At 39.4% G+C, this 14,675-nt stretch overlaps 1 protein-coding gene across 1 annotated transcript; it reads left to right on the top strand.

Moving 5' to 3' along the window:
* Positions 1-11,970, top strand: LOC110960434 (mitoferrin-2-like). The gene is made up of 4 exons (XM_051946221.1): positions 1-528; positions 6,396-6,624; positions 7,842-7,898; positions 9,028-11,970. The coding sequence occupies exons 1-4, from the start codon at positions 187-189 to the stop codon at positions 9,615-9,617; spliced, it is 1,218 nt and encodes a 405-aa protein (XP_051802181.1). The 5' UTR covers positions 1-186; the 3' UTR covers positions 9,618-11,970.
* The last annotated feature ends 2,705 nt before the right edge of the window (positions 11,971-14,675 follow it).

Here is a 14,675-nt window from a genome sequence, read left to right as displayed (position 1 = left end):
ACCCACTGGCGGTGTGGTCTCCCGGTTCCCGGACTAACCACAGCTGCCTGCCAGCCGCGCAGTTGCAGCGACCCGCCAAGACTTTCTCCCACCTTCTCCGGGGTGGTCATTAAGCCGCTGGGAAGACGACACCAACAAGCGGGTCGCCTGGTCCAGTACACCTTACAGGGAAATCTCTTCGTTCCAATGGAAGCGGACGGTTTCGTGTCCCGGCGAACGTCCGTGGATACGCCAGGCGTCGACAGCCGGGTCACGGGCGCTGCAGCCGGGGCAGAGCTGCGGATGCTGGGCGGAAGGCTCCTGGAGGCCACGGGGGGGTTCGTTGGTTCTTTTTCACCAAGAATGTCGGGGGAGCACGACTTTGTCCCGATGCTGCATCGGGCAACGCCAGAGACCTCGACCTCTGTGGAGCCAGAAATAGACTATGAAGGACTGCCTCAAGGATCAGCCACCAGCACACACATGTTGGCAGGATCCGTGGCTGGCATCATGGAGCACTGCCTTATGTACCCCATCGACTGTGTCAAGGTATCAGAGATTTAAAGTGCAACACATTTTTGAATTTGAACGTGTTTTGGCCTTGTTTATGTCACATTCAACACTGTCGCTGGTTGCATAAACCTTGAGCTAATGTAGGCCTCATTCAAGCCTCAGCTCTAGTACCGTTAGCTTACAAGCTAACAGGCGTAACCTTGCTAACAGAGGTCAGTTAACCAACAAATATTAAATAACGTCACGCACGGTTGTCAACATAGACGTATAAAGGGCAGAGTGTGCATTTACCTCCGTCTAACTTTAATTTTGACACGTTTGCGCATTAATCTGGACAGTACCTTTATCTGTCACTTAGCTAGCGTCTATATAAATTAGCCGACTATCCCGTAAAGCTAAGACGTTTCCATTATCGGACACGTGCATGTTAATTTTACGACTTTATTCTCTCTCCTGCTGAATTACAAATCTCACTCCTCGTAGCGTCACTGCCATTAAAATGGCTTGAAAACTAGATAGCCCGACTTTCTCCACAAATCTTTAATTCGGTTAGGTACAGCCACGAATCACTAAACTCCAAGTTTAACAGTCACAATGGGAGTGCTTGTCGGACCATTTAAATAGCTTTTAAACAAGTAATTGTAAAGTAATGTTAGTATTAATACTGTTTTTATAAAACATCCAACATTTTAGGGATTACCTTAGTGCTCGACAGTTAAAGGAAAGGCTCGTCAAAGTCCAATACCAAAAGAATTAATAGGTAAAATAAACAAAGGAGGGTTTGTAGGTTCATTTGCTTGGTTTGTTTGAGGTTTTTACAGAACACCTCTGATCTTTTACTGTGGAGAATCTGTTCGAGCTAAGTCATGCTTCGAAGTTCATTCAGAGGAGATAAAGGTGTAATTGAGTAACTTATGTGTGTCGTTAGTCACTAGGCCAACAGTCAGTAGTGAATGAATGAATTAATGGAAATGAAATACACCTTGACCTAGAAGAAGAGGTGTGGTAGTGTTCACCGTTATCTACTAATTCAGTCATCATTTATTGTGTCAGTGACATAACTGTTTAGATTTATTATCCACACTGTTAATATTAACATACTTTTATTGAGACTGTTGCTTTGAACTTGTAGTTGCTAGTTTTGTGACAATTCCACAGTTTTGAAGAGAATTGTTGTATGATATGACAGCTGTGCATGTCAGGTCCCTCTCCAATGCAAATCTTACATTAGCCTTAACCTGTCGGTGTTCTTAACTTCTCACTGCCTGTTCTAGTGAAGAACTTATATCATGCCTTAACTGGAAAAGAGACTAAACTGAGTACATGTAACCATGAACTTATGCCCACTAAATTAACCTTATTCACAGTGAGGTGTTGAGCAACTTGTCCCTAAAGGGGTGAACAGCCGAGGTAGCAGAAATTCAAAACAAGTTGTAGACGGTGCTGACAACAGGAACATTCTTGGAGAACAAACAAGGGAGGAAAAAAAACTCAGGGAAAATGTTTTGCTTATCCATTTGGTTTATGTTTATTATTTCCTGGTTTACAAAATTGAAAAGAACATTAATTTCCTGTACCCTAGCTGTGACGACAGTGTGCTTATGAAGCTGAGCATTTGCAGTCCAGATTATACAGCTGTAGCTTTCAGTATGAAAGTCTGACGTGCATTCTGTGTCAGCTGATTTTTTGGGGGGGCTGAATGCGAGCACCAAACTCACCACTCATTTAACCTCACTCCTTTTGGACTTTGAATATTAACTTTTGTCAGACCTTTGCATGTACAAAAACTACTGGACAGACATTCCGACCCACTTTTACCAAGGACACGTGAATTGACTGGTCAAATGAATCAATGTGACGAGTCAGAAGGCATTTTCGTAATCTGTCTCAGTCATCCAGGTCATGGTGATCATAGGAGCTTCAGTAGAAAACAATCAAATCGAAGTCTGGTTGATTTCTTCTAAATGTCCCGCAATTTTAGCAGTCATTGCAGTGTTACTCTTTGTTTTGGAGCAGTCTCTTGTGCTCTTTACGCCACCTGTTTTTGCTCACATTACATCAGAAAATAAGCAAGAAAAGCACTCAGAGTGCAGTGCTCCTCCAAGGCTGTTCATTCCCCCACATGGCATTGTCAGAAATGCTGCATTTGTTTTTTAGTTACTGATGATCAGAAATCACTTCATCATAGAATGTTTTCATTTAATATAGATGAACCCACAAACAAATGACCTTGCGCTGAGCACAGGCGTGTGTTATGCATGTGTAGGTTATGTGCGGATACTGAATTGCGTGACTTAAATATGTAGCGGCAGAAATTGATGGGACTCAGAAACACCCTCACAATTTAATCAGTTGTTCCTTGTATCATTTCAGACAGTTAAGTCCATAGCGGTGGATTTGTAGTAGAATCACAATCATGTGATCATCAGCAGGCAGCTGATGTAGCATTCACTTGTTGTGGTTACTGTGATGCCGTGCTGCTATCTCACAATGATGCACAAATCTTTAACAAATCTGTGGATCCAGACTATAAGCCTCATCACTGCCTAAATCTAATCACTTGGTCCTTGTGTCATTTCTGACCTTCTCTGAAATTTTCATCCAATTCCGTTAGTCTGTTTTTGAGTGATGTTACTAACAGAGGAACAGATGGAGAAACGTACATCGATTGTTGCGTAACTCCGCCATTCCTTGAAGGACTATTAACTCTCAGTTCTGTGGTTTCTCTGAGCAGGTCAATCAAACAAAGCTTTCATTCACTCCAAATTTCTCCAGCAGTTTGTGGCCCTTTTTTGTGCAAAAAATAACAACTTCCAACTTAATCAGCCTCTTGTTTTTGTGGTATTTCTCATTGCATAGTTTCACATCAGAGTAACATGTTTTGTCCTGTTATTATTCTCAGATCAAGCTCACAAAGTCAGAGTTAAAGATGCTTTTTTAAATGAATGGAAATTGAATTATTGTCACAGTTACTATCACAGGTAAATATCATTTTGAATGTCCACATTTAGATTTATGATGGAACATAATGCAGGAAACAGCATGTCAAGCACAAATGTCGACAATTCTATAATTTCTAGAAAGCCTTCAACAAATAAAGGAAGGAAAACAAAAATGTTAAGTCTCCAGAGTGGTTAAATGTCAGGTTATGAAGTCTTATGTACATGGAAGAGATCTGTTTGCAAAAGGAAGAAATGACATCGAGAGCAAACTGTAGCTGTATAACTCAAAGAACGAGGAAGAATAGTTCTACAAATCTTAGCTTCTAGCTTGTCTTACTTCATTCCAGACTGTGAGTCACTGTTTCAGCCACAAAGTTGAAGTAGAGGAAGGAAGTGCGTTACAGACCATTGCGGGTGAATATCTTTTTAGCTTAAGGAAGTCAGTTTGGATTACAGTAATGTCTGCAGATGACTTCCTCTAAGCTGTGGATTCTGTATTTTCCCAATCTGGGTTTCCTGCACCCAGTTGACTAACATATTTATTTACTGATGTTAATGACGTCTCATAACGTAAATATTTTTTTTTTTTTTCTCTCGTCTATAATAGTAAATGTAATATCTGAGTTGTGGACAAAACAAGACACAAAACACTGATTGACATTGTTCACCATTTTTGACATTTCATCTTTGCTGCTTTTTATAAGCCGGGGTTTATTCGTCTGCTTAAAAAGAATTAAAAGCCTGCTTTAGATTATGCTAATATAATTTAGAGTCATAGAATTAGAATTTATTTACATTTTCTATTATTTAACTGTATACATGTGGCTGTATTTCAGTATCATCATTCATTGATTAGTTGTTGTACCTTGATCCAATTCATGCGTCTCTTAGAATATTTATGAGAACAGAAAAACCCGAATCAGCTTCCTAGAGTAAACTGGAGTGCAGACATACTGGTGTACAATTAATACCCTGATTTTTACCATATTTTGATATGACGTCTTTTTCAAAAGCTTCCATTCTGAGTACACACCAGTGTTTTATTTAGTCTGTCACTGATCGGCATTAAGCTTTACGTACTAAACACCAACCACCCAGACCAGATATAGACCAGAGGTGTCAAACTAATGTTAGTTCAGGGTGAAAATGACAAAAGCAAGGCAAAATATTACAAAAATGAGGGAAAATGTCAAAAGTGGGACAAAGAATGACAAAAAATGAGACGCATGAAACAAAACTAAAAATAGACAAAGTAACAAAATGACAAAAAACAGACTAACCACGCAAGCGAGACAAATAACGCACAAAGTGACAAAATCAGTCCTCAAAACAATGAATAAAGTGAAATGCAAAGTGATGAAAATAAGACAAAAAACCCAAGTGTGATTAAAAGGAAACACAAAATGACAGAAACTAGAAACAAAGCGACAAAAGTCAAACAAAAAAATACAAAAATGGGACACAGCATTCTGGCAAGAGAACAATGAACAATCTAGTATTTTACTCTATAATCAAAATAACTTGTCAGTTCTAGAAATTATTTTAAATTAACAGTTTGACAAGTTTACAATTTGCAGTTAATGTCTTCTCTGTAATTTTTACACTTTACAAAGTCGTCCCAGGGGCCGGATTGGACCCTGTGGAGGACCTGTAATGGCCCGCGGGCCGCATGTTTAACACCCCTGTTACGGATGAGAGAATTGTGTGTACTACACTATACTACACTACCTCAACACAAATTGTTTTAAAAAGACAGACTTGATTGTTTCTGACCTGCCAGGACATGAAATGAAAATATGTTCCTGCTAACAAGTAATACAAGGAAATTCATGTGATCGTGCCATCTGCATTTGCCAAGAAAACATTTCCTTGAATGTTTAAAGATTTATTGCTTCTAAATTAGTGCCCCCCCCCCCCCCCCAACAGTTAACCTGTCATTAAACAGAGCTCGATGTAATGTTGCTATAATATAAGAAAAATGCCAAATAGTGATTTCTTTGGTGATAGTTGATATAAGAACTGACACACCACAGTACATTTTGAAGTCCCTCGAATTCACAACCTTCCTGATTGTCTTTAGGGTTTACTAACATGTGAATCTGCTTTTTGGTTGAGCAGTCTCACCAACTCATGCCCTCTTAAAAAAGAAAAAGCAGGAAAAATAGCCCCAGACTTGCAGACACTAAATGACTAAGCACATTCCATACGAGTTACCATTTCCCAGAAGCAGGAATGTCCATGTAAGCCCTGTCTGCTGTAAACATTACAGCTGAGGGGAAAGGGAGTGAGCCTGTTGCATGTTCTAAAAACTTCAGGAATTGCACCATCTTTTCCCGGAGTTTTCCAGATTTCTTCACTGCTCTGGTAATGTGTTCTCTTTGTTAGCCGTGCACAGATTCACTGAGCTTTCTCGTGAGCAAATAGAGCAGCCTATCTGTGAGCAACACAAGTGACGACTGAGCGCTTTGATAAGCCACACATCCTGCACAGCTTTTACTTCTGCTTTGTGGTTAATGGTTTGAGTGCAGGCTCGGCGTGCATTTATGAAAAGCGTGCAGTGGTCGTGGCCGGAAGTTTGCATTGTTTCTGTTCACCAAGTTGTCAGAATATACTGTAGAGACACAAACATGCACACTGCACGAAATACGGACACACTTTTTGAAACTGCTACTCGTCATTTAAACCCGCTGTAATATGGGTTACATTTGTGCTTGAATGGGATTCCCACACTTCAGTTGCAGTTGGAGCACTTTTAGATTTAAAGTTCCAGCTGAAATAATTTAAAGGCCTTTCCTTTTTATGTGTACTTTCTGACACAACTTTTCTTGAAAAATTGCAATTGTGCAGAATTACAGTTGTTAAATTAATCTTTGACGTATTGCAGTGTTGGATTTTTTTTTCATAAAGGGCCTAAAATCTGACATCATTTTAATTGATTTCTGTGTTTATGTTTTGCTCCAGACTCGCATGCAGAGCCTACAGCCCGAGCCAGGAGCGCGCTACAGGAACGTGATGGACGCCTTGCGGCAGATCGTACGAACTGAAGGTGTGTGGCGACCAATCAGAGGCGTGAACGTGCTGGCGGTGGGGGCGGGACCTGCACATGCTCTCTACTTCGCGTGCTACGAGAAGATCAAGTTCTCGCTCAGTGACGCTATTCATCCTGGCACGAACAGCCACTTTGCAAACGGTAAGATGCCTCCCAGCAAACACACACACAGATCTTACTGAAAATAGAAGTTTTTATTCCTGATGCTCACGTTTTACTGCACTTGCTTTTCATTTTTCTGTTCAAAGTGATTGAATAGAATAGACCAAGTGTCTTATTTTCATTCAGGGGCCACATTCAGCACAATTTAATCTCAAGTGACCAGTAAAATCAGAGCATAATATCCTATAAAAAAACCCAAACTCCAAATGTTTCCTTTATTTTAGTGCAAAAAAGTACAATTCTGAAACTTTTCAAGAAAAGTGAGATCAGTTTGAACAACATTCTGCCTCAGTTTATCATTTACACATTACAACTTCCAGATCAGAGTGTCTACAAAGGAACACAACATTTAGTCACAGCTATCTGTAGCTGAACAATATAGTATTTTACTTTATGATCAAAATGACAAAAGTCAGACAAAAATTACAGAAATGAGACACAAAGCGACAAAAAATGGACAAATGACACAAGTGAGACAAAGAAAGACACAAAACAACAAAAACAAGACAAAAAGCAATGAATAAAACAAAACACAAGATGATAAAAATAAGATGAAACACAAAATGACAAAAAGTGAGACAAACGACATGAAACAAAACAAGAAGAAAGGTAATAAGCTACAAAAAAATTAGACAAATGACATAGCGAGACAAAAAATACACAAATGTTACAAATGAGACATAAAACAAAATGACAGAAATGAGGAATATGATGAAAAAGGCAAGAAACAAAGCGACAAAAAAATAGACAACGCAAGTGAGACAAAAAAAGCAAAGCAACAAAAACATGAGACAAACGACAAAATCAGACTAAAACAAAATATAACAAAAATGAGTCACAAAAGAACAACGAGCAATCTAGTATTTTACTTCATGATCAAAACAACTTGTCAGTCTAGAAATTATTTAAAATTTATAGTTTTACAAATGTACAATTTGCAGTATTTTTTCCACTTTACAAAGTCATCCTGCAGGCCGGATTGCACTTTCTGGAGGGCCGATTTTGTCCCGCGGGCCGCATGTTTGACACTCTGGGAACAGAGAATGTAGTATAAGGAAGTTTAATATATGCTTTAATGGAGCTAATTATGCAAATGTTTTGCGTCACTTTAAGGCGCACACTGAAAAATTTGTCAGTTCAGTGAAAATGTGAGCGGGAGGAAGCGGCTTTATCTTCTTCTATTCTGTGGTCTGCAGGAGTGGCAGGCTGCATGGCCACAGTGCTGCACGACGCCATCATGAACCCAGCTGAAGGTAAGACCTCGTCCTGGTGGGATGTGCACACACTCTCGAGTTGTGCATCCTGTATGTCAAAGTGTTAGTGTTGGTCTTTTCATGGAAGCTCTCAACATGCTGCAGAGACTATAGAAAGTGAGAGTGATGCATTTTGCGATCTGGACACTAGGTGGAGCTACAGACTCATGTGTCTGAAGGAGAAGCTCAAATGTTCCACCAACAACTGAACTGCTCCGTTACTGACATGGCAATTGAGAAACACGTTTAGCTGAAGGTCTTGTTACTTTAAAAAAAAAAAAAAAAAGAAGCTAGAATTACAGTAAATGGATCATGATTATTGACTGTATTTGTTTGTATAGATAATGGATAGATGTAGAGCTGCGTGATGTGTCACAGAGGGCAAAGGGGCTTCATTATCAAGGGGTGTAATTGGCTATTATGAGACTTTCACAGTTGTTTGCATCTAATTAGTGAAACTATCAAACTTTCTAATACTGTTAATGGAGTGTTATTGATAGTTCATAATTACTGATGGAGAACGTGACCGTATAAACACGACTGTTCAAAAGTAACTCATGCTTTTATTCTTGTGCTAACATAACTGCACAAGGTTTTCTAATCATCAATGAGCCTTTCAACACCGTTAGCTAACACAATGTAGCATTAGAACACAGGAGTGATGGTTGCTGGAAATGTTCCTCTGTACCCCTATGGAGATATTCCATTAAAAACCAGCTGTTTCCAGCTAGAATAATTATTTACCACATTATAATGTCTAGACTGGATGTATGATTCAGTTAATGTTATCTTCATTGGAAAAAAACTACTTTTCTCTCAAAAATAAGAACATTTCGTAATGTACACGCTAAATGAGAAAACAGATGAGCCTTACCACAAGTTTATGTATTTTGAGTTTCCGATGCAAGTGACACGGACAAAATAACAGGATCACCCCAGAATGTTTATGCAAACCAGCAGAACAGCCCTGCAAAGATAAGTACCTTTCTGAAGCTGCCTGAAAATGATATATGCAGCTTTTTCTGGGAGTATTTTAGGTGTCTTTTTATTATTTGTGTGTGTCAGAGCGTTATTACATACCTAGGTTTGATGAGGTCTTCCTGATGTGGCCTTTCTTTTGTCCTTTTAGTTGTGAAACAGCGTATGCAGATGTTCAACTCGCCGTACCGCGGCGTGTTGGACTGTGTGGGCTCTTTGCTGAGACGTGAAGGCCCCGCCGCCTTCTACCGCAGCTACACCACCCAGCTGACCATGAACGTGCCCTTCCAAGCGCTCCACTTCATGACCTACGAGTACCTCCAGGAGCTCCTCAACCCTCACAGACAGTACAACCCTTCCTCTCACGTTGTGTCCGGCGCCCTGGCTGGAGCTGTGGCCGCCGCCGCCACGACTCCGCTCGACGTCTGCAAGACCCTCCTCAACACGCAGGAGGCTCAGGCTATTCACGTGATCCAAGCAGAGGCGGCGACGGCAGGCGGAGCGGTCGGAGCCGCCGCCTCGGCCTCTGGCAGCCGACACATTTCTGGCCTGGGCGAGGCTTTTCGGACGGTGTACAGGATGGGAGGCATGCCGGCCTTTTTTAAAGGCGTCCAAGCCCGCGTCATCTACCAGATGCCCTCCACCGCCATCAGCTGGTCCGTCTACGAGTTCTTCAAATACATCATCACCAAGCGGCAGCACGAGAGACGGCTGCGTGGAGATCGAGACGGAGACAAATAAACACCTGGCAAATCAAAGGTTTATCTCTCCATGCTGATCAGTGGAGTCGGTATTGATTTCTAAACATCCGAAGGAATTAAAAGCTCTTAGATTATCTGAGCAACAAGTAAGCTTATATCTTGTTTACTGAATTATAATGGTATCTGATCTAGTTCAGTGCAGGTGAGGACAGATAGAGGTGAGGCAGGGCTTTCATTAGTGCATCAGTACACGTGCAGAAGAAGAAGGCCTCGAAGTGGCAGGAAGTTCTGGTTCTGACTGTTCATTATCGTGTCCAACTTGACAAACTCCTCTCACTGGTTTTCTAGGAGAAACACTGTGGAGGCATAGCGAAGTTTGAATTTGTCCCTATGAATAAGAAGTGCTCACTTCCTCTCTACCTGGTGCAGTTGGTAAGAATAACTGAATGTCTGATTTAAATCCCGCACATTGGATTAAAAAAATCAAAGGTAAAAGTGTGTCAGAGCTTTAGTTTTAGGACCTTTACGTTCACTTCCAATGAATTTATTGTAGTAGTTTTGTGCATATTGTCTAAATTAATTTAAAAAGAAAAAAATGTCACAATGAAAAGACTGGGAGACCCTTAAACCTCATGGTTACAAATTAATGTATTTAAACCAAAACAAAACTGCACGTTAACCTCCCCTTTCTGACCACAAGGGGGCGCACTGGACAACCACTATGCTAATTCTGTTGTGCTATTTGCAGATGCTGAAATATTACAGAGGAACACATTTTAATTGGATATTTTTCACAATGTACTTGCCACTCAGCAAAGAGTAAAAGAGTGTTTATTTTAAGTGGACTAAGGAACTCCCTGACGTTGGATCCCAGCCTGTCGGGTATTTTCTCAATTTCAAGAGACAGATTTAGTTAGGAAATACTCAAGTATTCAGCACTTGAGTTGAACGGGTATGAGTGTGTGTGTGTGAGAGGGAGAGCAGAGCTGACTGGATTTGATCTCAGCATGGCTTCTCTGTGCTTTTCACTGCTTAACATTAATTACTGAAGATTAGGGTCAAATAAAAGTGAGGGAGAGTTCTTGAAATGACCGTAGGAAGAGAGGTTTTGTGTTGCAAGAGCATCTTCCACAAGCACTAGTGTTCAAAAGTTTGGGGTCACTTAGAAATGTCCTTATTTTTGAAAGAACGACGTTAACATTAAATGAATGATAAATCCAGTCTAGACATTGTTAATGTGGTAAATGACTATTCTAGCTGGACACAGCAGATTTTTAGTGGAATATCTCCTTAAAGAGGAACATTTCCAGCAACCATCACTCCTGTGTTCTAATGCTACATTGTGTTAGCTTAAAAAGCTCATTAGAAAACCCTTGTGCTCTTATGTTAGCACATGAATCAAAGTGTGAAATTGTCTGGATGACCCCAAACTTTTGAACAGTCGTGTACATGTTTTTGACTTTTCCATTGGAGCCATTAGAGGATTCGTTACTGATGAGCTCATAGATGGTTCTGGCAGATTTCAAATTTATTTTCAGAAATGTATCCATCAAATGGAAGTTGTTAGAAGCTCAGTGCAACAGAATATTGAACAGATTAATAAAATCCATTGAACTGGAAAAGGTTCTACAGTACTTCATACTAGAGCTGTTCATAAACTGAGGAGTGTAGTCCGTGCATATTGAAAGTTGTGAATAAAAATTATTTTTCTGATTTTCTTTTTTTTTTTTAAATCGCACAGCATTCTCGCACTTAAAAACTTTTATATTTAGGAGAGAATTAAGGTTGAAGAGAGACTGCTTCTAAACATGCCTTCAGTTAGCAGCACACAGTTAGATCCTCAGTGAGATGCAACGTGTTTGAAGCCATAAAACGGAGAGATTGCATATATGTATAAATCTGTGCAAATATAATCTCTAACCAGCTGAGTTTTGAGGCTCCTATGTTCAGTGACATAAATATGACATTGTACAAGTTTTCTTAAGACTATGCTGTAAAAAAATGCAAGTTTTTTTCAACGCACAAATTCCTCATGTGGAAAGTAGCAAAAAGGAAAACCTGGATTATTTTCAAATCAAACAGCCCATATATGTGTGTGTGTGTGTGTGTGTGTAGGAGGAATAAATGGATAAAGAGTATTTAAAAATGATTGTAGGAGTGTTCCTCGTGTGAAGCGTGAAGTTTCAAAATTGGGAAACCAAAGATGAAGAGCAATAGAGAGTGAGAGCAGGAGAGGAAGCAGTGGTTTGTCAGACACTAATGTGAAATGCTTGAACGCTGTTTGAAGGCGACACCTGTATTTTGTGAATTGTAAATAAACTTGCTAAGGCAGCTCCTCGCAGAAGCAGGGTCTTCTCTTGGTGCTGGCTCTCCAAGCGCTGAGAGACTATGAATTCGTCTACTTGTCTTTCTTTCAATATGACGCAACGAAAACATGCACTGACTGCTTGATAAGACTGAAGATTCTTCCGAGACACGAGTGGTTTCAGTCGAGACCTCAGTCTCTAGATCAGCGGTGTGAAACTCATTCTAGTTCAGGGGCCACATTCAGCACATTTTTATCTCCAGGGACCGGTAAAATCACAGCATAACCTATAAATAACCACAACTCCCATTTTTTTCATTTGTTTCTGCAAAAATGTGCATTCTGAAAATGTTAACATTTAAGGAATTACCTTTTTACAAAACATCACTTTTCAAGAAAAGTAAATTCAATTTCTACAACATTAAGCCTCATTTTATCATTTACACATTACAACTTACAGACCACAGAGGATCTATGAAGGAGCACAACATTTAGTCACTCTGGAACTGAATGATGTAGTCTTTTACTTTATGATCAAAACAACTTGTCGTGGTCTAGACATTTTTTTAAATTTATAGTTTTACAAATGTACAATCTACAGTTAATGTCAGATTGTAATTTTTACACTTTACAAAGTCGTCCTGCGGGCCAGATTGGACCCTCTGAAGGGCCAGTTTTGGCCCGTGGGCCGCATGTTTGACACCCTTGTGCTAGACAGTTATTTTAACAGACTCCACTGCAGTGGGTGAAATGGAATAATTGGCGTAATGTTTGTTCCTCCAGCAGCTTGTTGAATAATTGCCCAGTGATTCCATTTTTTTTCTGAGCCCTCATCATTCATTTCAAATTGAAGAGTCTCTGAAATCCTCCTCAGATTGATAAAATGTCAGACGGCTCTACAGATATTGAGGGTGCAACATGTCCCAGCAGCAGATATTCATCCCTCTCTGGTTTCCCACCAATGAACAACAGAATTTCTGTTATTTTATTTTAAGAGTCGCTCCAAAGATGTTAAAAGCAGGCGACAACAGATAAAATGATGACATTTTGAATTTAGACTTTCTGGTTTGAGAGACAAAACAAAAAGATAAGATTAAAAACTGCATATCCATTAATATACTATTAAAAAATTACTGGGTGACTGGTAGATATCCATGAAGGTAATATTGAAAAGTGAAAACCCTTTCAGAGCTTAAGATGCTAAGATTAAAATGTGAGTATATTATTGAAGTGTGTAAACTAAACCAAACTGTGAGAGCTGTTTTCAGGAAAACATCCATCCATTATCTATCTGCCGCTTAATCCTCATTCGGATGAAATGGGGCTGGAGCCTGTTCCAGCTGACTTAGGGTGAAAGCAGAGGACACCAGGACAGGTCACCAGTCTGTAACAGGGCTACATATACAGACAAACAATCACACTCACATTCACACCTATGGGAAATTTAGAATAACTAATTAACCTCAGCATGTTTTTGGACTGTGGGAGGAAGAACATGCAATCTAGAAAGATCCCAGGATTGCAAGACTTAAACCAGGGATCTTCTACCTGCATGGTGAACCTGCTAACCGCTGATGCACTGCACTGAAAATGTTCCTCTGCACCTCTATATAGATATTCTATTAAAAATCAGCTGTTTACAGCTAGAATAGTCATTTACCACATTAACAATGTCTAGGCTGGATTTATGATTCAGTTAATGTTATCTTAATTGGAAAAAAAAAGATTTTCTCTTAAAAATAAAGACATTTCTGAATGACCCCTAGCTTTTAAACAGTAGTGTATATTCATACGAAGAATCTTCAAGAAGGACATATATGAAGGAAGAATGAAGGTAGAGTGGATTTCAGAAGCCCAGATTAAAACTGAAGTGAATCTGCCAGGTGGTAGAGGAGTAGTTTAATTAGATGAACAGGCTAATGAAAAACATTTAATAATAAATTGCATTTATAATTTATATAGCACTTGTCATAAAAAAGATGCTTCACAAATTAAGCAAAATCAATCATCATAAATAAACACAAACATAATAAAAAAACAACAATAAAACTGAGATCAAGGGCGAATACTTTTTTAAATTTTGTTTATTGATTTATTTTATTTTATTTTATTTTTTAGAGATTATTGTATTGTCTGTGTTATTTGTACATTCGCGATGCTTCTCTACTGGAGAGTTGAGCAACGGCAGGAGTCCTCATCTCAGTATTCATGATTCTGGTTTATCTCTGCTTCACCCTCCACAGCAGCAGGTGGCGCTAATGTGCCTCTAATACACTGCTGCTGCTTCGTGGTCTATAAATGAAACACAGAGGAAGAAAAGTAAGAAGATGGCTGCATTCAAACAATTACTGAAGCAAGGTGGACTTCTTTTCGGCGTTATTGGACTCACGGTAAGTGTTGAAAACTGATATATACTCACTTCTTTTAGACGTTTGTCGACTTGTTTGTTGGTGAGAGCTACAGGTGTTCAAGGAGCACCAAACTGGGTGGTTCATTCCAGAACTGGAGGACATTTTACCGTCAAATTTAAAATAATCCATGTACAAAATACTAAAACATGCAGTTGGTTTGTAAATGTACTTGTTTTGAGACCAAATCTAGAAAAAAAATTGAAGAAAATAATGGTTGAAAAATATTTTTTCAAATACCAAATAAGTCTGGAGTCCCTCCTAAAATGCCATTTCCTCTTGTCCCATTGAATCTCAAGTGAAACAGTTAAATTTAGATCTCTTATTTTATCCCTCCTGTCATCCTGCGGGTCTAATTGACCCGTTTTAAAGTTTTAGAAATGTG

The sequence above is a fragment of the Acanthochromis polyacanthus genome, chromosome 3, assembly GCF_021347895.1.
Source record: "Acanthochromis polyacanthus isolate Apoly-LR-REF ecotype Palm Island chromosome 3, KAUST_Apoly_ChrSc, whole genome shotgun sequence".
Taxonomy (NCBI): Eukaryota; Metazoa; Chordata; class Actinopteri; family Pomacentridae; genus Acanthochromis; species Acanthochromis polyacanthus.
This window is presented reverse-complemented; position numbering and strand designations above follow the sequence as displayed.

Bases quoted from the DNA above. Each gene is read 5' to 3' on its own strand.
- LOC110960434 (XM_051946221.1), top strand. From the start codon at position 187: ATGGAAGCGGACGGTTTCGTGTCCCGGCGAACGTCCGTGGATACGCCA. The intron at 6,625-7,841 runs GTAAGATGCCTC...TGTGGTCTGCAG, and splicing joins GAACAGCCACTTTGCAAACG to GAGTGGCAGGCTGCATGGCC. The intron at 7,899-9,027 runs GTAAGACCTCGT...TTGTCCTTTTAG, and splicing joins CATCATGAACCCAGCTGAAG to TTGTGAAACAGCGTATGCAG.